The sequence below is a fragment of the Prosopis cineraria genome, unplaced genomic scaffold (assembly GCF_029017545.1).
Source record: "Prosopis cineraria cultivar Desert tree isolate PC_DT_omini unplaced genomic scaffold, ASM2901754v1 PC8, whole genome shotgun sequence".
In the NCBI taxonomy this organism is placed as follows: domain Eukaryota; kingdom Viridiplantae; phylum Streptophyta; class Magnoliopsida; order Fabales; family Fabaceae; genus Prosopis; species Prosopis cineraria.
Window position 1 is genome coordinate 5,287,034 of NW_026555339.1, and position 24,559 is coordinate 5,311,592.

General features: G+C 33.0%; 2 protein-coding genes and 1 pseudogene across 2 annotated transcripts; all 3 read right to left on the reverse strand.

Annotated features, from left to right (window-relative positions):
- Window positions 1-893: 893 nt before the first annotated feature.
- LOC129317908 (phosphoinositide phospholipase C 2-like) lies at window positions 894-8,426 on the reverse strand. Its single transcript, XM_054962325.1, has 9 exons — window positions 7,699-8,426; window positions 5,971-6,167; window positions 5,754-5,889; window positions 5,497-5,634; window positions 4,298-4,485; window positions 4,096-4,213; window positions 2,884-3,033; window positions 2,536-2,622; window positions 894-1,447 (listed from the first exon to the last, which is right to left on the reverse strand). Exons 1-9 carry the CDS (start codon window positions 8,041-8,043, stop codon window positions 1,124-1,126), a joined length of 1,683 nt encoding a protein of 560 aa, XP_054818300.1. The 5' UTR covers window positions 8,044-8,426; the 3' UTR covers window positions 894-1,123.
- Window positions 8,427-8,575: 149 nt separating this feature from the next.
- On the reverse strand, window positions 8,576-13,138 carry LOC129317907 (phosphoinositide phospholipase C 4-like). The gene is given in 10 exon segments (XM_054962324.1): window positions 8,576-9,098; window positions 9,101-9,146; window positions 9,396-9,482; window positions 9,567-9,719; window positions 10,047-10,164; window positions 10,281-10,510; window positions 10,599-10,841; window positions 10,921-11,056; window positions 11,775-11,971; window positions 12,606-13,138. Coding segments are annotated over 10 exon segments (1,764 nt in total). The 5' UTR covers window positions 12,915-13,138; the 3' UTR covers window positions 8,576-8,853.
- Window positions 13,139-19,097: 5,959 nt separating this feature from the next.
- LOC129318356 (uncharacterized) lies at window positions 19,098-22,758 on the reverse strand (annotated as a pseudogene).
- Between the last annotated feature and the right edge of the window lie 1,801 nt (window positions 22,759-24,559).

Below are 24,559 nucleotides of genomic sequence, written 5' to 3' on the forward strand. Positions count from 1 at the left end.
TCAAAATATTTTCCTTTACCCTTCATTAAATATTAGTGAAAAATTATATTATTAAGAATAAAGTTAAAAACTTATTAAATTTTTGGACAGATATGATGAGTTTTAAGGTTTTATTTTTTTCATAAAATATGTTAAAAGTGAAGTATAAATGAGAGTACAAAAATATTATTAACTTTTTATCATAATTTTTTCCTTTTACCTTTTATAAAATATTACTGAGAGAGAGTATATAATAAAATATGTATACAAGTATTTAGACGATGTGGAAGAACTTATTAATAAATTTTTAGAAAGAATGGATAAATTTTAAAGTTTTTTAATTATATTTAAATATATTAAAAGTGAGATATAAATATGATTAGTTATTTAGCGTAACTTTTTCATTTTTTGGTTTTAACTTTGAAGAATGAGACGCGTTGTCCTTATATAAAACACTCTTTCTTGGAAGAAACATTGCCAAATGTGTAAAACTCATTTGTTGAATACTATACCTGCATCGAAACTTGAATCAATGTCTATTTAATCCAGGATCGTATAGCAAGTGTTTTCCGGCAGACATGGGAGCCACTTGTTTGTTTGGGTGTTTCTGACTTTTGAAGGTCTTGGTCTACTAATATTGGTAGTAATTTAATACAGTTAGTCCCATTGCAATATTCCTTTTATCAGTTGTCTAAATGCACATTCATTTTTAACTTTCCATCGTGCCTTTAATTTATTTTATCATGTCTTGTCTCCATAATTCTCTCTCTTATTTCCTAATATCATAGTAAAGATATAGGGTACAAGTACCATTAAAATAATAATAATTCATATTCTCTTAGATTTTTTTAAATGGCCGTACATAAATAAAATAATTTTTTTCTAGAGTGACGATTAAAAAGGAGGGAGTGGGGGGAAAGGCCAGAGTATATATAGGCAGAAATAATCACCAGACTTTACTTAAATGATAGAATCTTCACGACGGTTGAGATGATGAGAGGACATATTGGAGGAATGATGAATATGGTAATTAGAGAGCATAAATTACAGCATAAACAGCGAAAATACCCTGCATAATGTATAATTAAAGCACGAGAAACGTCGAAGTTGAAATTAATTAAGCTGGGATTGAATGGATGAATGATTAGTAGTAGAAGCCAGCAGAGTCAGAATCAACAAATTCAAAGCCCATGAGAAGCCTGACGGAGGGGTAAAGTTGACCTTTCCGATTGTACAAAGGAACGGCTCGAATGCCAGTTTTGATGAGAGAGACGGGAAGACAAGTTTGGCCTCCAAAGTCGTGTTTGCCTGACGTGTCAAACTCCATCACCTCGACTCGAAGAATTGCCAATTCTGGAACTCTTAATTGGAACTTAAATCTCTCGTTCCAAACAGGCACCCACTGGTCTTCCACCGCCTTCGTCTTCTTCATTTCTGTTGAATCCCCGGCGACTCCACTAATGCCTACCTGCACTTTCATTATTTCATTCATCCACTTCTCTGTTAATCAACATCATCATGATGAAATAAAACTTAGCCTTCATTTTGGAAAACAAATCAATGAAAAAGATACATTTTTGCCTCCAGAATATTGTTTAAGTAATACCTAATACTTTAAATTATTAGTTGAAGTGATCTTGCCCTTAAAGTAATTAAAATGGAGCATTTTTGCTCTTGCTGTCAAATTTTCCACTTTAATCATTAGAAAATATTAGTTGGGACTCTAATATTGACTGTTAGGACATTTAACAGTAAAACTAAGGATAAAATCTTCTGTTTTAATTATTTCAATGACAAAATTGCTTTGCCCAATAATTTAAAATATTGTGTACTCATCGAATAATACGTCAAGGGCACAAATGCACCATTATTCAATGAAAAATGTATCATGTATTGTTGACATCAATTTATATACTCCCTCCTGTCCTTGTTATGAGGAACTTTAAAAAAAAAAAAAAGATTGATGACTCTTGATATGAAGTATTTGGTAAGGTATTAATTGTATTTTTTAATATTACTCTTATTTAAACTAATTAATTATGAGAGATACTAAAATTTCAATTTTTTTATTTAAATAAAGGTAAAATTAAAAATTTATTCTTTTTTCAATTAAGGTTAATTATGACCTAATAACCTCTCATTGATTTCGATGAGGTGGTTAAAGATGCCTTATATTACTTTAATTTTAAATTATAAAATATTTTTAGATAAAATCCCATGTGTCAATATACTTAACAATCTTACGTAATTAATAAAAAAATTTTACATACTAATAAATCTCATTAAATATACATGACAATCTTATTTTTTTAAAAAAAATATAAATTTTAAAAAATAGCCTTCATGTAATAATATTAAATTTACACTTAATCAATATTAAACAGTGAGAGAATCAATAATATTACAATAAACCTATTTAATAAAAACTTAATATTTTTAAAATATTTTATATTTTGAGATGTCTAATCTTTTTCAAAAAATGTATAATTTGAAATGGAATGAATAATAAGGAATGGGAAGCATACACACAAGAATCGAGAATGTCCATCCTATTACCTTTACAAAGAAATCTGGAGGTGAATAGAAATCGAAGTGTGTTCCTCCAAAATCTGAACGCCACCCATCTCCCATGTACACCGTAACCTGCTTTGCATGTTAACTCCGATCGTTAAATAATTAATTCCTCTTCATTTTTTTAACTATTTTCTTTAATTAAATTGAGATTCTCGTTAAATATTTCTGTCATCGTTTTCAGTCATATTCTTAATTAACATTCTTCGAAAACAAAAAACAAAATGAATCTCATGTTAGAATGATATTGTGATTATTTAACCCCCGTTATTTCTGCTTAATTAATAAAATTTTTTGGTATAGATTATAATATGTTGATGATTGAGGGCTCACCAGCAGGTGCTGTTTTATAGGGTCATCAGCTTGGAAAGGATAAAAAACATCATCAGGGTCCTCCAAGAGGATGTCTGGTTTTTTAACATAGCCGCAGCTGCCATATGCTCTGAACATCCCTTCCATGATCCATAGATACTTCCCATGTCCCTATAATTCATCATTTTCGCCAAATTATTAAACACTTCCATGTAATCATACACTTGGAAATTGGTAAATTACACACAACCTGTTTACTTTATTCTTTGTAAGGTACAAACAATATTCATTACGTAGCATATAGGCAGTGCTATATTGAAGTCAATGGGGGCAAATGCATCTCTTAGGCTTGGGGAAAATTATAAAAAAAATCCATGTATTTTAACATTTTGCATTCCTTAACACAACTTCAAAAATTTTGGGGTTTAAAAATTTTTGAATTATTTTTAAATTATTAATTTAAAAACTATTGTACCTCATAATTTAGGATTCTGGCACCGCCACTACTTATAAGCTAATCTCTTGGAATAAACGAAAATAAACCAATTAGGTTTACTTCATGGGCATGCTAGTAATATAAAATTATATATACACAGGGGGTGGGGGAGATATTATATAATTCTTTTCAAGTACATACGCCACTAATATATTTCAAAATTTTAATTCTTAATATTATGGTGGGCTATCTTCTAATTTTTTTTTTGTAATACCCCAATTTTTCAATTGATTTTTTGGTTACTGGATTTTATATAAAATGAAAGACATTTTCATATTTTACAGTGATGAAGTGGTGCGGTTTTGTATTATTTTTTCTTTTTACAAATTTTAAAGTAAACAATGCAAAAATTGTGCATTTTTATTTATTTTCAATAAAAAATCATTTATAAATCTAAAATTGCACTGTTTATCATTGTAAGATATCAAAAAGTCTCTAATTTTGTGTAAAATTGTTATGGTGATTAAAAAAAAAAAAGGAAAACCACTATTGAAAGGTTAAAGTATTATAGCATTAGGGAAATGAGGCATTATATAGCGGGGCATTAAAGGATCACAGCCCAAAAAAATTTCATTGATAAGAATAACAAATGTATGAAAATGAATATAGTATACGTTTGGTTTTTAATTTATATATAAAATTTATTTAAAAGGAGCAACTATTTTGAATGGGACGTTTGGGAGAAATTCAAACAGCCCTTGTAGAACTGGCAATGAGATGAAAGGAAAAAGTCAAACCTGCATATTGAATGCCACCATTTGAGCTCCATGGGACCATCCAATCATAGGGTTATAATTAGATGAGTCCAGACGCGTGCCTTTAGGGTATATCCTCAACAAATTGTTTTGGGTAAATCTACACTACAAAACATTTTTCATTGGCTACTAATTAATATCATGATAATCCGAAGTACTAATTAAATCGATGGTACTTAATTACCTGACGAGATCTTTTCCATAAGTATTGGCAATATCTTCAAGTTCTTGCTCACTCAAGCTAACACGTCTGACTCGACTTTGACCGGTAAGCAGCCAATGTTCCACAGAACCCTTGGGCTTTCCAGCATGAATGGCTATCAGATTCCTGTATTCTGTAACATCCTCATCAAATTCTAATTCGTCAATACCCTGACACAAACAAATCAGGAAAAAGTGAGTCACGCTTTATATTAATTAATTTAATTTTGTGTTTTGATCTTGTTAAGACAATAAATAACAAGCTTTAAAAACTTTTCTCATAGTTTTGCAATCTCACTATATTCTCATGTAAAGTTCGGAATTCATATTATCTATCAAAATACACCATCATATAGAACCCATACCTATATATACATGATAACAAAAGATCAAATCATATTACAGTGGATTTCAAGTGAACTAATACTTGGTAGCTAAAACAAATTAATAAAACTCTTCTGGATATACATTGCCATTAATAAGGAACGGCTCGTTCATTAAGGAATCAAGTTTATAAGTCTGATGTCTTAAATTAATCATGTTTCTTAAACACTATTCCCATTAATATAGGACTTGGGGGTTGAGTTTGAAGGTCTGCACAATTGTTTTATTTGTTAAATCTTAATTTATAATTATACTAATACACAATGTAATAAAATGTGTTATTTTTATGGATAAGATTTATGTATTTAACCTTACATGTATATTTAATATTCTTTATTCAATCAAATCAAGATAAGTGAATTTTAATATATTATTAAATTAATAACATGATTTTATTATTGAATAAACAATCTATAGAATATTTATATGTCTTAATTTAATTGAAACAAGCAACTTAAATATATATATATATAGCCAAGTATATAAGTTTTTTCTTTTTTTATAGATTAATTCAAGAATCAAAATAAAACATAACATTTTTAACCATGCTATTTTGCAATATCAACAATTTCAACTGCACATTGACAGAAAAAGTTACATGGCCTAAACGAGCCCGAATCCATTTTAAAAAGGATGATAAGGTTCAGGCTAAAGTACTTCTATGTAAAAATCTTTCATTTTTTAAGTTTGACCTGAAAAAATATAAGGCCTAAACAAGTAGTATAAAGAACCTAACCCGTATTAACAGATCCACTTCTAATAAACTGTTGATCGTTCAGTAAAATTAATCTGCCTCACCCTTCTATCAGGATGCTCTGGTGGTTTTGTAGAAATCATGATTTTTCCCTTGAGAGATTCGGGAGATGGAAACTGCGTCTGTTCCGTATTTCTTGAATCCGGGCAGTACAACATCTGTCCAAAAATTCCTCTAACCATCTGCAATATTATACATGGAATTCATATCCCCTATTTACATATATATATATATATATATCGCATTCAGAATGGCCTAAATGATCAATGTATCGATCAATGCAACGAAAATCTTTACAAACCTGGGCCACTTTGGCTTGAAGACGTGAATTTAAATGGTCTTCAAAAGTTATGATCACAGGATAATCAGAAGCTTCGAATGCATGTTCCTTGATAGCTTCCAAGCAATCTCTTAGTTCCACTGGAGCTGTCAAAGTCCTACAGCATACGTGTATAGATGCATACATAAGAATGTGCGGATATATGTGAATGAAGGTTACTTTATTAGCATATATATACCCTCCATGACGAACTTCTGCACCGTCGCCTCGTGAATTTGGCCACAAATCGAGCTCAATGACTTTAACCCCGTTCTTCAAAGCATCAATGATGGGTTCGGTGCTGCTATCACTGCTAATTTGATTGCCTGTTAAGTACGAGTTATGTCCTGTGAAAATGAAATAATGAGCCAATGGAGCATTCATGTCCTGCTCGACCTGCGAAAATACCAACCATGCATACAATAATCTTTTTTATCATACTCAAATTAAATAATAAAATCAACAAATAATCATATGAAACAAACAGTTTTGTAGATACAAATTTCTTTTTTTGATAAAAAATCAATAATGACATTGAGAAACAAGAGTTTACAATACATGGTTAGGGAGAAAGTATGAAGGACAAGGCTGTAAGGAAAAGATAAAGTGCATGAGAAATATTAGACCCGACTGAGCGTAGTAGAGTAGCTAGATTGGTGATGTCTTGCACCAAAAGATGGAACAAGTAATGTTCTCGTAATAACCCTTGAAAAAGCTTCTTGTTAAAGCATTGGAAGTAGATGCAACTCCACTAAGAGGTGATGTTATGAAGATATGCCTTGGTCCATGATCAAATAGTCCGAATGCAAAGGAAGTTGAAACATTTAAATTTTTTAGTGTCATTAAAGATGAGGACACAACCATATTGGCCTTTGAATTATGGTGTCTGTTTAAATTTAGGAGACAAGTAATTTTTAGATTATCTAGAAATTTTATGGAAAACCTAAACTTTTTTGTATTTTATTTGGCGACCATCATAAACAGAATAAATACTGTTCAGTGATTTTCAAATCTGATGAAGATTTTTGTGACAATCAAAATAGTCATATTTTTTTTATATTTTGATTATTTTAAAATATTAAACGAATATTCTAAAAATTTCTTGACGATGTTGTTGTTTTTTTTTTTTTCAAATGGGCACCATTAGGCATTGGCTAAATGCATTTGGCAACCTTAGGCATCGGCTAAGCTAGGTTGGGTTTCTCTGCGCATGACCCGTAGTGAACACTATTCAAAAACTAGAAGCCGCGTGTTTATTTTTTAAAAACGAGCATTATTCCTCGTACTAAAAATAAGTTAGAGAATTAAAATTCACATAAAGTATAGACAAATAAAACATTAAACTTGAATTATAAATTCAGATCCTAAAAATTTACTTATATTAATAAATAGCTATTAAAGATATATGATTAAATAATTAAAATATAAAATGCAACCATTATTTGATTTATATTTATTTTAAATTAAATTATTGAAATTAAATCAATTTATATTGATATATTATCATATTTGATATAGAAATTTTAAAATAGGTTTTTTTATTTTTCTTTGTTTTCATTTTTATTAATATTAGTTTTTGTTTTTTGAATTTTATTTTTCTTTGAATAAGTTATACCACTTCTGTAAATTTAGTTTTACACAATATATATTTAACTCGCTTAATTTAATAAAAAATTAAGAACTTCAATAAGTTTAATTAAGTCACTTACAAGTTTAATCAAATTTACATTTAGTTTAAGTTTATGAGTCAATTGATATAATTTTGTAAGTTAAAAATATAAAAATAATAAAATTAAAAAATTAACTTGTGAGTTTAACAAAATTTGTATATAGTTTGAATTTATAGATAAGTTCATACAATTTATAAATTAAAAATGTAAAAAATTGAATTTGACAAAATGGAGAAGTAGATGAAATTGGAAATTACCCGACGCAAGGGGCCGTTATGGTCGCCCTCGCCCAAGAGGTAACGGAAGAAGGCATCAAGATGAAGGCCTCTTCTGTGTAAAAAGCTCAAATGCTTGACACTGTCGTATATACGCTGTGCTTCTTCCCTGGTGGCCTCCCTTTCACCTTGGTCGCACACCAAGAACTTGAGAAGTTCGTCCACACTCATCGTCCCGTTCGTCGAGTACTTGTTGAACGCTTTTCTCACGTCTTCTGGTGCCTCTCCCGCCTTTACCTTGAACCTCCTCCTGAAACAGAAGCACACTCTGAATTTCAATTCCCTCGTCTTCATCGTCGTCTCTCTCTCTCCTGACGAGCTTGCCATTTCTTTAATAATTTCCGATAATTATCCTCTCTCTCAATTTCTCTCAATTTCAGCATCTCGCTTCTTGTTTAAATATATGTATGTATTCATCGGAATGCCTTACGCACCAAGTGAGTATCTGTGCCATGTTCATAAGCAAGGAAGGCATGCCATTCCTTTCTAAAGCCTCTCTATTCAAGGAAGAGATTTCTTGATCCACGTGCTTGTTCCTCATCAACTTATATCCCACAAAACTTAAATTTGCTTCCTTTTTCATTTGGAAAGCGAAGGTTCAGCTTCGGCTTATTGAAGAATATCAATTTATTTTGTTTTATTTATATTTCGTAATACTCACATAATTTAAGTGCTTAAACTCATTATTTATATTAATCTCAAATTTTCATTTCTAATGTTTCCCCTTACAATATTACCCGCAATAAAATATTTATTATTAAATATGTAACTTCATTCTCTAACCGGCTCCAGGGGCAAATGGATAATCACTCCTTTAATATATTTAAATTTAAATTCTGAAGTAAAATAAGGGGAAAACTAATGAAACAGCATAATCATTACATACAGAAGAAAAATAAATACAAATAAATGTTCCATGGATACCCATGCCCACCTACGCAGTGGGACCTGTGAAGCGAGTTCATCCAGGGCAACTTACTACCTCCACTACAACCGTTTGACGAAATTCAGTTGACTTCACCCAGAAACAAAGAAAAGCAAAGTGATATGTACCAGGATTTATATTTTGCAATAGTCCAGCTTTCTTTTGCAACGGAACTGTGTGCAAGAACACGAAGAACACAGGTAAAAAGGGCATTATATGAACTCAAATCGCATAAGAAGCCTAACCGAGTTATACTTGTCGCCTTTGCGGTTAAAGAGGGGAACTGCGCGGATTCCTTGCTTCAGTTCAGAAACTGGTAAACATGTTTGGCCTGCAAAATCATCCTTCTCTGATACGTCATATTCATTAACTTCCACTCTGAGCAAAGCAAGTTCAGGAACCCTCAACGGGAACGTGAACTCTTCGTCCCATGCAGGTATCCAGATATCCTCCTTATCTTTGTCTTCTTCATTATATCATCGGCTGGCACTCCAGCTATACCAACCTGCATCTCACAGGTTGACTTGTAAGTTTTTGCCAAAGCAATACAGAATTATCTTTATCACAGATTTATATCTCTACCACTGGTTTTAAAGAGAATAAGTTTTGCTGGAACTGCCCAATTGAAATTGTGTATGCCATAATTGCCAGGACATAAAAGATGGACAACAAATAGTGGTTAGGAAGTTAACAAGTCAATAGTTGGAGATGCAGGGAAATCAGAGAAGGCAATGAAAAAAAAAAAAAATCTAACCCTGACATAAAAATCAGGTGGGGAATACAAGTCGAAGTGAGTTTGTTTGAAGTCCATCCGCCACCCGTCACCCATATATACTTTCACCTGTCAAGCAAGAGACTAAATTGAATACAATGTAACAGAGGTATTGTTGATTGTTTATATTTTGAATATCCCAAGTTCCCTAACCTTCAGAGTCTTCTTCACTGGCATATCAGCTTTAGGATTAAATATCTCATGATCTAGGCCATCCTTCATAAGAAGATCAGGCTTTTTGACATAACCACATCCTCCATTGGATCTGAACATTCCGTGCATCAACCAAAGATATTTGCCATATCCCTATCATTAAAGCAAATAAATTCTCACGTTACATTCACAAGAAGGAAAGTGTTAATTGTTTGACCAATAATGCGTGTAATCCCATCATATGCACCATAAAAGTGTTGCGGCAAAATTAGAGTGTAACCAGAAGAAATTTATAACACTGACATTGCAATTATGATAATCTGTGTCTACTTTAAGCTGCTTGTTGCATAACAAAAAAAAAATTAAGCTAAAAGAAAATTTCAATTTTAGCACATACAAACGCTACAAGTAGACCTCAAAATGGTTCCATAATTGCAAAGATTTGCAAGATAGGCAAAAGATAAAACATTAATCAAAGACCTGCATATTAAAGGCAACCATCTGAGCACCGTGCATCCAGCCAATCAGCGGCTTGTAGTTGGAGGAGTTAAATCGTGTACCCTTTGGGTACACCCTCAAGAAGTTCTTCTGGGTGAATCTATTAAAGGAAATGAAGCATTATAATCAGATCATAGAAGATCTGAGAAAAGCAGATCATTTGTGCATTTTTGATAAAATAGAAAATCTAAGTTTTGTGGAGAAACCTGGTAGCACCTTACAACATCAGTTCCATGAGACTCAGCGGCCTTCTCAAGAGCTTGTTCACTTAAACTGAGGCGTCTAACAGTGTCAATTTCAATTTTTAATGCCTCCTTTAGACCTCCTTTGGGTTTTCCCGCACAAAGAGCAATTAGACACTTATAACTTGAAACTGAAGAGCGCAACTCAGGGGCACAATCATCATTTGACTCATCATCTTCACTTTCAGTCACATCAGGATCATCCTGCCAAATTGTAAAAGTAAGTCTATAAGAGTCGAGAGATAGTAGGCTAGGTTAAATAGTGGCTTTAAACAATCAAATTTTGGCTCACAATTCCATCTTCATTCTGATCCTTTAAAACGTCAGAGGGCACCATCCTACCTTCATCTTCATCAAAAACCTTTGAATTCTGTGACCTATTCATACTCACATCAGGACCTGCAGCTTGGAGGTACTCTTTTGGGGGCTTTGTAGATATTATAATCTGATACTTCAGATCTTCAGGTGAAGGAAATGCTTTAAGATTTTCACTCCCCGGGCAAAACAGCATATCCCCAAATGTTTCAGTAATCATCTAAGAAGTAGCACCATCATAAATTATTATAATTTTGGCCAGCTCTAGTGATTGATTCCTCTCGAATGCAACAGATTACCTGAGCTACTTTGGCTTGAAGGTCTGGCGTAAGATGGTCTTCCAAAGTTATTATGACAGGGTAAGGAGATGCAACAAAAGCATGCTCTTTAATTGATTTTAAACATTTAATGAGCTCCACAGGAGTTGTCAACGTCCTACCAGATCAGATAAACGCAAATTAGGGGTGAAGAATGAAAACTACAAAATAAAAATGAAATGAAGCAGAGAGATACCTATTGACTCTAGAAAGACAAATGATACACTGATGTTTTTTATCAACCTAACAGCTAGTAGTAACAATTAATGTACATATTCTCGTACAAGATTAAATAAAATAAAAGGTCTAAATGATATCAATATATATAACCATGAATTCTCTGTAAGGGAGAGTATTACCATAGATTTCTAAATTTCTACAGTTACACTCATGACAATAAGAAAATTTCTCAAGAGGAAACAATTCTGTCCATCTCATTGACTAAGAGGTGTATCAGGTTAAAATCATTAGTTGGTAGTGACTCCTCAATAATACTGATAAACTGAAAGTCAACATTTAGTGGCACCTTGATCTTCATAATTAGACAAAAGAATCCTCGCATCTAGAAATTAGAAGATACATCATGAATATATGAAGTTCGGAATGTGTCAACCAAATGGCTTAAGTTATTTTGGTAAAATAAACTATCCTTAAGCATACTAATATAAAGAATTTAACATGGGTAGCAGAGGGAATATTAAGATAAAAGAAGTCTCACATCTAAAAATTCTAAATCTTGGGATTTCCCTAACCAAATGGCTTAAGCTATTTTGGTTAAATAGACTCTCTTAAACGTACTTAATATAAAAAATCTAACAGCTAGAACATCTGAATACCTTCCATGTAAAACATGCACATCATCTTTTGTGGAATTGGGCCATATATCAAGCTCCACCACTCTTACGCCTCTATTTAATGCCTTTATAATCGGCACATCACTACAATCGCTGCTGAGTTGATTGCCAGTGAGATAGGAGTTATGGCCTGTGTATATAAAATACTGGGATAAAGGAGCTGTCATGTCCTGGTGAACCTGGATGATGCCAAACAAAGGGATTAACAATTCTGATCCAAATAAATTCTCTTGCACAAGGTAACAAATACTTCACGCTTCTGCAAGAGTAACTTTGAGGTCGTCAAGTACCATGTCCATCAGATCAATTTTGGTATAAGGTAGGAAGCATATCTTGTTAATCCAATAATTAGTAATTTAACAATTAGTTAAATTCTATGGCGCATAATCTAAGAGTCAGATCTAGTTCTAAGTTTCCAAAAATGTAACAGAATGCAAGGAAGAAAAGAGGCGCCATAAAGAAACCACTTTAGCTGCCGCAACTTATAGAAAGTGAAAATGCCATAAAAGATAAAACAGAAATAAGACATGAAAAGAGAACAAAAGAGGACAGTTCCGCTTCCGTGCTAATGTTAAGCAGCACAAGGGATGTATCTATCAAAATTCAGAAGACGAACGGACACTGGAAAAAAAAAAAAGAAATTGCGGGGGCAAGTCAGCGGTATGTACTCTCACTCAGAAAGACGACAAGAAAATTATATCCATCATTTTCCATACTTGGGGGACAAACAGTTCAAAAGTGCCCTTGATTCAATTCATCCACAGACACATTAGTGAATTAAGAATCGTAATGGAGAGATAAAGAAGTAGGGACCTGAGATCCGATGGGGGGATTGAGCTCGGAAGAGAAGAGATAGTGATGGAAGTCATCGAAGGTGAGAGTATGCCTCACGAATTTGGTAATGTGGTGCCGCTTCTGCATCACCTGCTCCACAATCTGCCGCGCGTCGAGCTCACCACTCTCGCCCTGAACCTCCACGAGGAAGCGGAGGAGCTGCTCGGGGGTCATGTGGGCCCCACCTTCGGCGTATTTGTTAAAGAGCTCCCTGACTTCCTCGGGCGGCACCGCCTCCTCGACCTTGAACCGCCGTTGGAAGCACATGCAGACTCTGTAGCTCCCCATTAGATCAATATCGCCAGATAGAGACGACGGAGTCAAACAAAGAACGAACACAACCAGCCTTCGCGTATAGTCAAGATCACAGCGAAGAGGCAATGATAATACGAGGAGACTTAGGTGTGTATTCAAGTGGAAAGGGGTCCGACAGGGGATTAAGTTGAAGGGTCTTTACGGCTTGCCTTCCCACTAAATAAAGTATAGGACAGAAGCTGGTGGTGGCTTTAATGCAGCGTCTTAAGTGTCCTCCCCCTCTCTCTCATTGTATTAACTAAAAGCTGGGCTGGCGCGTCTTTCTTTATTCGTTATTACTATAATTTCGTCACTATTCCTGATATTTTTTATTGGGAAAACATATTATATATAATAGGAATATAAAATTTAATTATTTAAACAAAGTCTTTGGCCTTTTATTTGTAAAAAGAGTAAATTAATTAAATCAAAAAAATAAATACATATTAATTTTTAAATAAATCATCTCGAGAATATGTTGCTTAGATAAGTTATATATATATATCGTTAAAAAATATAAAATATTTTTGATTTTTTAAAATAAAATTATTATTTTATAAAAAATATTTTTATTAAATAAATTACGTTATATTCATTTTAAAATGACAGACTTTATTAAACAAAATAAATATAAAAAATAAAATTAATTTAAAAATACGTAATTGTTTTATTGAAGATAAAATTTAATTAAAAATATTTTATTTTTACTTAACAGAGACAGTATATATATAATATAGTATGTTAATGATGTAAAGGTACTAGCATAGTGCTCTGGTTCTATTTATGTTTCACCAAAATTTAAAAAATTTTAAAACTCATTAATTTATATAAAAATTTAATAATTTTTTAATTTTATTTATACAAATATACATATTTTTATAATATATTTTTTTTTAATTTTTAATGGAGGTCAAATAAAAAAATATGATAGAAATTTAATAAAATGATTTATAAATAAAATAAAAAAATACTCCCTCCTTATCTCATAAATAAAAATAGGAGGGGTATTTATGTAAAAGTGAGAAGTAGTGTAGTACACTCCCCGAACGTGATTATCTGCCCAAAAAAAAAAAGTTCATTTCTTGAACGTGATTATCTTTTTCCCAGCATAGCAATCCAGCATACTTTTTCAAATAGTCTTGTCCTTTTTTAAATACTACTTATTTTCATGCATTAATTGTTTGATCAGTCTTTTTTTAATTGATAACAATAAAATTTTATTTCAATAATATCACTATTATTATTATTGGATAAAAGTGCATTTTTTGTTAAAATATTTTTAAAAAAGCAACTAGTACTTTAAATGATTTGTTATAACATTTTTATTCTTAAAATAATTAAAATATAATATTTTTTATCCCAACAATAAATAATAAATGTTAATCATTAATATATTATGAAAAATGATAGTTTGACTATTTAACAGATATTTGTGATTATTTAACATTAAGATAAAACTGCTACATTTTAATTATCTTAAAAATAAAAATATTATATTAAATAGTTTAAAATGTTGGTGCTAGAGCTTTGCAAGAGCATGATTATCCTATCTAATCTAATCTAATTGAGACAAACTCAATTCGGTAAAAAAAATTAATTTACAGAACTGAAAAAATTATATTAACTCTTCGAGTTGGAACAAACAGAAGGTTAAGCTTTTAGTTCATTTGATAAGATTCAATCCTGTAAAATTATTTTCATATAATTTTAATTATTTTTAATATATTCACATTTTAATTTTTTATTTAACATAATTCTAATTTAGTTTGCTCTTAAATTATTATTTTAATTTAGATTAGACTATCAGGATTAAAATCCTGTAAATTAAGTGTGATTCTATTAATTTTTAAATTATAATTTAATCAATTGAATTACAGGTCGCTTAATCCGACGTTAAAATTCAGTCTTGTCCTGTTGGATGCTCCTCGGACAACTTTTTTTTTTTTTTTTTAAATGCAGCCATCATCATTTCAAGAGCCAACTCGTTGGGCGAGACGGGGAGAGCGAAGTGTGAACAGGATCCCGGGCCTCATTTGTGACAGAGACAGAGGCAGCCAGGCAGAGTGTGAACAGAACAGACAGAGCGTGAACGGCCAGTTTGCACGTTTTGAATTCCTCTCCTAATCTCCGTACATTCCTTTCCGAAAAAAAAAAAAAAAATCCTCTGCTTATATTAGTAGTACACCACGGCAGAATGACGGATTCCAGAATTTATAAAATGCAGCTTGCCAACTTTCTATATTTTTGGGCCAGCAAACTCGCCACCTTAATGATTATATTAACTATTTTATAAAAAATTACGCTATTCGTGAATACCTATAAATTATAATCCTGCAATGGTACCCATCTGGCTATGATAAGCATGTAATAAAAAAAAAAATTATATAATTTTCATGTTTTAATTTTATCACCAAGTGCTGCTCATAATCATAATCTTCATTAGCCTGCCATATAAAAGAATCATTATTTTAAAGTGATTTCTTATTCTTTTGATAAATACTAGAATTTGTTCTCTACAATACACAGAAAGATTTCATCCGGAACTGTGCAACTGGTCAGACAGGCTAAGCCAGCCCTTGTCCATTTGTAGCCCATTTCAGCACATTTAAAAACAGGTTGGGTGAGTTGCAAACAGGTCTGGTGGGTTGGTCAGCCCGTTTTGGGTAAAACAACCCCTAATTTGCAAAAACAAAAAAAATATATTTTAAAGTTCCTATAATTCTATTTGAAAATAATTCAAATATTACCATCATTGAAGGAAATAAACTCTAATATTAGCAATTACATATTACAATCATCCAAGGCTCCAAACATTAACAATCTTCAAAACACAATAGGAATCAAATCAAAGCAACCACATGAATTGACAAATAATCTTACCACAAGACACGAGCAACAATCAAACACAAATTGCCTTAAAACAATCAATCACATGTTTAATCTTACATTGGATCATTATCATCGTCTTTAGAATTACTAGAGATAGTTGAACGTTGAGCCCCTGATTCTTCCTCTACAAAACAAATTAAAAAAATAATATTCATAAATATTTGAACAATGTGAGATAATATAAAATGTGATTCTTCCTCTACAAAACAAATTAAAAAAATAATATTCATAATATTTGAACAATGTGAGATAATATAAAGTAAAAATGTTAATGAAAGTATCAACAACAAGGTCGTTAGACTCGTCAAAATTATCAACATTAAGCTTTTTCAAGTTGAAAGTTGGTTGAGAAAGCCAACTTTGGACATGAATAAATGCCTCAACCATATTTACAGACAGGGAACTCTTAAAAGTATGTAGTGCTCAACCTCCCATATTAAAGGCAGATTCTAAAGACACGGTAAAGATAGGCGAAGCCAACACATCACTTGCAATCAAACTCAAGACTTTATACTTGAAAGTATTCACTTTTCACCAAGCTAAAATATCAAATTTTGGATCAGGAGAAGCAACTAACTCAACGTGAAGATATTCATCCACCTTTGAATTTTTTTCCTCTTGGTATTCAGTGCTTGCAATTGTATAGAACTGTCTCATTGTTTCATCATCCATGACTATTAAGACATCATCATTGAGAATTGACTTTTGATTCCCCCCAACATTATCATCTTCGTGCTCCGTTCTTGCTTGAGTTTGAGAAGCTTCACCATCAAAGGCATCCTTCAAATATTCATCATATAAGCTATGCAAAACATCCATGATATTTTTTTATAACCAGCTCACGTTATATAGACTCGAAATTCATATTTTCCAAAGCAACTTGGACATATTTAAATTTGTGTCTAGGGTCTAGTATCACTGCTATCACCAATAATGGATTCATGTTATCCACCTTACCCTAATACTTACCCAACTTACTTTGCATTCTTCTCACCATGTCACCCAATAAAGTACTAGAAATAGTTGTACTTGTTTAAACTTAGTTTGCATTGCAACTACATGTGTTCAAGCTCACAAAATTTGATGTAGAAAATTTCAATGTCATGAAGTAAAACAACTTCAAAAAAACTGTAAACTCCTTTACAACACCCCAATCATATGGATTAGGAGGTTCTTCTTCAACTTTCTTTTTGAAGTATTCATTATAATCTTCATCTTTTTCCTCCATCAATCAAAAACTTTAATGAACCTCACAGCATGTCAAATTCCATCTAACAACATAAACAAAACTTGATTAATATTAGAAAAATAAACATTGAATATCAATTCATAACAATAATTAAAATTATCTATTGGAACAATCTATACTAAGTAGATTTTTTGAATCAATTCTTTGCTTTCTTATGATCCCCTTGAATCTAAACAGCCTTGCTAAAGAAGATCTAACAAATTTCATTACATGATGAATGAGTTTAATGGACTTATTCATCTCTTTCAATCCTTCAAACATAATCAAATTCAAAATATGAGCAAGCGCCGAGCTTGCATTGTACTCCCAACTGTGAAGACTGACTATGTATGATAGATAGAGTAAGACTGAGATGAGGGAGAGAGCAAGCCAATGAGGCAGGAAGATTGTAATTGCAACTGAGCAATTGAGCGAGATTGCAAAGAGTCTTCAGCGGCGACAACGAAGACAAGGTCCTAAACTCCTCATAACTGAAGTGCAAGAGTGACTGAGCAAGATTTGCATCTGCAGCTGGGAGAACATGAGATTTGAGTCTGTGACTGTGACTCTGCGTCTACGAGTAGAGCTATGGAGGTATGAAGCGTTCAAGCGTCTGCGGTGCAACAATTTGTGAGGGACTGAGGGTTTTGATTTGGGCAAACTACAAAACACAGCGTCCCAGCATCTACTCTGATAGACTAACTCAGTGTTTAATAAAAAATAATATGCAATATTTTTTTATTAAAACGAGATAGGACAAGCAGCCCGGTGGATAACCTGTAGCCCGTCCCGCTCGTTTATAAGATATACGGGTTGGCGCTTAATTGCAGTTTGCCAATTTTTTTATTAAATGGGGGGTTTACCCACCCACTTTCAACAAATATTGGAGGGTTGCATGGGTTGCGGGTTGCTACTCAGCCCTAATTTCATCAATGTAAAAATTATAATTTTAAAATATTAATTTATTGTATATTAATATAATGACTTTTTAAATCTGTTACGTAGAATCTTCAACTTATGTTATTTTTCTATCTATTTAATATTAGTTACTTATTACATATTATGCTATTATTTTAGAATGATTATAACATACTCTAAAGTATGGAAATACAATTATGTAATGACTTTGGAGATTTTAATATATAAGAGAATACATACACAAAAAAATAGGTTTCTCTTTTAATGAATTTAAAAAGCCCTAGCTAAAATTTTCAATTTGAAAAAAATAAAACAGAACAATAGAAACTTCAATGAGTAGTTTGGTATACTAAAAAAGCTTTAGATGTTCAAGAAAATAAAATTTAAATCTTATTGATGCGAGTTTTGATTGTGTGAGACACTATCTTGTTTGGTTGATTGCCTCTTATCTCACATGTTTCAAATCATTATCATATAAAATTTTATAAAATGAAAAAAAAAACATAAAAAAGAGAAAAAACAAAGAAAGAGAGTTACCGGAATGAGGCCAATTAAGTAATAAAAGATGTTGGATAGCATGTAATGCTATGAGAACATTAATCTTCTACTTAGTTTGAGAAAAATAGAAGGGAGGAAGGCAAGATTTTATATGCGATTTTAAAAATCTATACAATTCAGATTATAACATTTTAATAGAAATAAATGTAGGAGAAAAAAAATAAAAATCAATTAAAAATTTCAACCATATTTTTTCATTTTTTTAAAAATCAATATAGTAAAATGATGCCAAAAAAAAAAAAAAAGACATCACCCTCGCCATCCCTCTTTGATTTGTTAAGTTCATGCATATTTAATTTTAACCATACGTAAAAAAAAAAAACATACTCACATAAAATTTAAAAGGAAATAAAAAATATAAAATATAAATAAGATTTGAAAATATGATTTAAAAAGAATTTTTGAATGTTGTTAATATTTTTTAAGAAAATTGATTTTAAAAAAACAGCACAATCATTGTTTGCTCTACATGTACAGTAAACAATGATAGATTTTTTTTTTTTTTGACCAAATCAACAATGATAGATAGATTTGAGAAAAAACATGAGGCAAACAACATCTCCACCGCATAAAGGAGAGTACACTGGTAAAAATACTATATTTTACTACGAGTACGTGGCTCAAATTCAATCCATGAAAAACGACAATATCTCACAGCATGCCGGAAAGGGGAAAAAGTTATTGATGCTAAACGAACAAACTAATTCTTCCAAAGGACAAGACACAAGAAATACAATTTACAGTAATTACGATGAGCAGTTTATGACTTGCTTTCACGTTGCCTTGGATTCCGCCAATAAATGTTATCCAATTAAATGTGTCTGCTCCATGTTATTTGTCCATTCTTGTATGGTATGGTCCACATGATCCCTTCTTTCTGATTTACTTCTCTTTGTTCTGTACAGTATTGTTGAGATCCCTCTTGGAGGAGGCCGGCTAGAGGGTGCAGGGATGAGTTTGTGAAGAAAAGGCCATTGATCTGTTGAGATAGTTCCTCTGCTTTTCGTCCGCGAAGCACATCAACGACTCTGCACAAGCTTCCATGGCGGTCGATGGTGGGGTTGGCTTGAAGTCTTGGAGCTTTGAGTACTCAGAAATCAGATGAAACATGTAATCATAAACCCGGTCCATGCTCAAGCTTTCCATTAATTCTTGCCCTGTTCTTCCTATGGCCTCTGCCTATAGCAATCCAGAAACAGCTAAATGAATATCATCAATATTAATACATCAATATGAAATATAAATTTTTTGTCAGTCAGACTGCTTATAATTGTTTATAAGTCGTTCCACCAGCCCTTCTGTGGTTATGAATTTGGATATTTTATTCTTGAAAGTAGACCTTGAGATCGTACTTCCGAGCTAGAGGTGAAAAACAGAACGATAATATAAAACAAGCCGTTCTTTAGATTGCGTTGAGATATCAAAAATTGGACCCATCAAATGACTGGTCAAGATCGTGATCAAATCGATGATGATTAAAGCATTTTATTGAATTGGTTAAAATACGAGTACAACCGACTAAGTTGGTCTGATTTTCATTACTATGGATCCTATTATGCAATACATTGAGGCACTTCCGTCCATACATTTACTGTTGTCTAATTTAATAAGATAACTTGCCTATTAGCTACCTTTTAGGTTCAAAGAAACGGTACATGCCCTTCCATCCTCGTGGGTGAAATGAAAACGTGAATTCCAAAATGAGATACTCAGGCCAAAAATTGGCATTTAAAACACACATATTTATGAATTTTCAATATTACGGTCGGAGTCTCGCTACCTAAAGAATTTGTCTAACATGTGCAAGAATGAGTAAAGCCATACCTCATACTCGTGTTCATTACCCCAGTCAACAGCTTGCTTTATGGCTGGACATAGATTGAGAGGATCAATGAGCAGGAAGTTCTTCTGTGGAATAAGCCCTCGGCTGAAGAAGTCTTCATACCGCGGTGATATTATTAGTGCAACCGAACCACATGAGAGAATATTTCAGACTCACAGACCATGCGTAACCTTCAGCATAGATCTTGTACCTTCAAAAACGAAGACAATTAATTGAAGAGGAGGCGACAAAATGAAGAACGGCAGTGGGGAATGGGAGATGAACAGCAATGTGAGTTTGGCAGGAGAAAATGTGAATTTTGAAAAAGGACTCACAGATCAAAATCATAGTGAGATTTATTTTTCTTTTCTTTTCTTTTCTTTTTATATAGTTCACTTCCCTTGTGCATGTACTTGCGTCCTGTAATAAGAAACATAAGCAAATCCACAATAATTTGCACCATTGTCTGTTCATTGCTCAGAAGTATCCGGTGTATTCTTTTGTTGCTTTTTTAGCCATCTAATCCAATTCTGCAGTTGCTTAAGAGGGAACTAACCTACCCTGGCTTCCCATTCATGCTCTATTGTGGCAACAAAAAAAGGTACTCACCGGTGATTACATTGACTTGAAAGTTTTGACTGCTGAAAACCACTTCTAGCAGCTTTGACCCAATCCTGGAATAAGTATTCAAGTTCCAATATCAAACCACGAAAACACTGAATGTAATGCACAGAACTGTTTTTTTCCTTTTGGTATAGAAACATGGACGCATATTTCGATTATCAGTATAATACATGGCAAGTTTATACCAACCTGCCGGAAAATTTGTGCGCCCCAGATCCTAGAGTGATTACATTTGAGTAATTTAGTTCGAGTAGGCGATTGAAACATCTGGATTTCCTTTCCAGTACGCCCGTGGCACCTTCTTTCTCCAAATTAAAGTTTGAGAGCCTTGTTTGATATCCTGGAACTCCTCATGCCACGGCCTAATGTTTATCTCTGGCCTATGCAATAAATTTTTACAGAAAGACAAGACACACCAATAACTAGCTAAAGTGACGAGTTGAAATTAAGCAACTAAGATGCGGTTTCAACTGAACGTATTACTAGCTAACTAATAGAAGTTCTCTCACTGTATTTCATTATCACTAAGATATTGAGCAATCTGTATCTTTGCTTTTGGATTAAACCACAACAGCAGCATTACATCACATAGCAAAGTTGACGATACCGTCGAAATTTACTGGAACTTCTCGAAAAATTCGAATCAGGAAAAATAGAAGAAGCATCGCATTCAAGAGGTGAGTAATGAATCCGTACTTTAGCAATTAACAGTAAATAACACGTGCCATGGCAAGACGGACAAGATAGCACAGAAAATCTTACCAGCCCCAGAAAGACCAGTCAGGAAATGGGATGTCGAAGTGGTTCTTGCTGGTACAATACCGAAGCAGAGGCAAAGGCATGGACTGGTGTTGTGCCCGACTGATTGTTGGTTTGTCCATACAATCAAACATCATATCAACATCAGGCACAATCCCAGGGTACCTCCTGAGAAGCTGCAAGAAGGCCCAGATGGTGAACATGGCTCTGCTCTGCACACAGGCATAGTACAAATCAACGTAAAGCTTTCCTCCAACAATAACGACCCTGAAAGCCGCGTACTTCTGCGCTTCCTCCACATGAGCCTTCGTTATCTTCGTTTCAGCCCAGGGCTGAAGATCTCGGTGGATCGCCCCGAAGAATTCCGGGCACTTCTCGGTAAATTCTCGGGCCTTCACAAAACGACGTCGCTGGTGAGTGGTGTCGGACCTAGAACGGCAAGTAAGGTAAGAGCATTGTAGGATTTTGTACGCCCGAGCTTGCCGGGTTTCTTCGTCGAATGTCTTGAGCGGAAATATGTGCCACGGCGTCGGTTTCAAGTTGTGCCCCACTACTGTTTTAGTCCGGGAGACGACGTCTTCGACCTGTTGGACCGATTTCCCATATAAAAACCAATTCAATTAAGCAAAAAAAAAAAACAGAGACCCAATCGCAGGAAAATCAACAGAAAAGTGATAAACCTTGAAAAAGATGAGTGCAGTGAGGGAGAGAGAGAGAGAGAACCAGAAGTAAAGGAAAGAGATGAGGGAGGCGGGGAAGAGGAAAAAGACGAAAGGACTTGGAAGGGAGTCCCATGGCTTGTGGGTTTAGCTACATGGTCAGGAATTGGAAGGAAGTGATGTCATTCAAAAAGCTTGCAATCCAATAGGCAAAAAGAAGAAGAAGAAGAGAGTGCGCGTCTGTTACAGAGCACGCAATTTCAATTTCTTACCGTCTGGAATCCATAGTGGTGATGGATGGGTCCTACCATGATGATGATCATGGCGGCCACATGGTTGAGGGCAGGAAACGTAAAGGACCCGCTTGCGCGGTGAAATCATGTCGCCACTCGAGAGCAACGACAGCCATCTCGTCTGAATTTTGGACGTTTGGTGGGCTTGCCGCTGCCAAACGCGGCTAAGCGGGTTTTTAGTTTTCTGTCTCTCTCTCACTGTCTGTGACTCCCTGTGCCCTGTGCCCTGTGCGCCTGCATGCTCTTGTCACCAGCGGAGTCACGGTCCCTTCACTTCTTGAAGCCTTTCAAAGTTTGCAAGGCCGTCTCTCTTTCACTCTTCAGTCTTCGCTTTCCCCCGCCTTTTTCGGCTTCAAACTTCAACTATCGATTACGCACTTAATATTTTTTTTTTATTCACTTGCTGGTTAAAGAGGCGTTATTGTGAATTTTTTTATAACAAAATATTTAAATAAGTTGGATGCTGTACAGGTCAAGATATGTTTTCAAACTTAAAAAACATTTCTATATGGAAATACTTAATCGTCTATTAATATTAATAATATTTTTATATCAACAATAAAATTTAAATTTATAATTTATAAGTTATAATTTAAAAAAATCTTATATATTTAGTCTTATATGCTTAAAATGTTTATTTTCAATTAAATTAAAACACACAAATATTTTATAAATTATGTATTCTATAACAAGCTCTTATTATAAATTTATTAACCCATTAAAATACACTTGTTTTGATTTAAATAAATAAAGATATATTAAGTATATATACCTAAATATTGAAATATTGTCCTTATGATTTTAGAAGTCATGTTCTTACCAAAAACACCAAGGTTTATGGTTTTGACAATTTAAATAAATTATATTATAATTGTACTTATTTAGTTCATACTTTTCATATTGGGGGGTGTTCAGAGACCTCTATCTTTATACTGTTCTTACCTTGTCACTTGAATTGCAATAGTATTTGGTTTTATATCACTACAACATTTTAGGCCTGCAATAATATGGAAAAAACTATTGCCATAGGATGGAAAACTATTGCCTATATGTATGGGCAATGGTTTTTCAGCTGTAGTCCAAGTAGCCGTTACTTAAAGTCCAAGGCAATGGGTTTTTAGAACTTTAGGCAACGAATGACAAAATCGTTGCCTATTGTTGGCATATAAGCAATGGTTTTAAAGTTTGGAAATAAGCAACAATTAATACCTACTGTGACTCTATGGCAACAGTTTTTTCATATTGCCTTTAACTTCTATATCAACACTTTCTAGCATGTAACAAAATATTCTAAAACAGCAGTTTTATTGTATTGTTAGTTTTGTTATAAGTTTTGATTGTTGCTATGAGCATTATTTTGTTACAATTTCCTCCTCTTGCCTAATATATAATAGGCAACACTTTTTTTGCTTACAACTTATACTGTTGCCTATATTATTTTTTTACATGCTATTATTATTTTCAATAAAAACAATATTACATAATCATCACTACTATAAGTTATAATGCATGGAATTTCATCATCGAACAAACAAAATGTAGTAATATGATTGACATACAATAAGATCATCCATGTTCTTAAACAAAATGTTCAAGTACTAATTAATAACATCAATATATATAAAACTTTTAAAGTCTTGAAGTGCATTGGTAGCTAAAATCACTACTCTAAAGGAGCATTGTGATTTCTACAAATCTATATTTCGAGATCAAGCCCAAAGATTCTTGGAAGCTTGTTGAATTTCTTCTAGATGACTAGCCTCGAAAGGAAATGCATATTGGATTATAAGAGACAAGGAAGCTATAGTTTCCACAAAAATGACATGAAGACTATAATGTTAGAAGTTCAATGATCTTCAATGCACTACCAACATTATATTTATAAGAAA

Bases quoted from the DNA above. Each gene is read 5' to 3' on its own strand.
- LOC129317908 (XM_054962325.1), bottom strand. From the start codon at position 8,043: ATGGCAAGCTCGTCAGGAGAGAGAGAGACGACGATGAAGACGAGGGAA. The intron at 4,486-5,496 runs GTGAGGCAGATT...TGTTTGTGTCAG, and splicing joins CAGAGCATCCTGATAGAAGG to GGTATTGACGAATTAGAATT. The intron at 2,623-2,883 runs GTGAGCCCTCAA...CATGCAAAGCAG, and splicing joins CTATAAAACAGCACCTGCTG to GTTACGGTGTACATGGGAGA.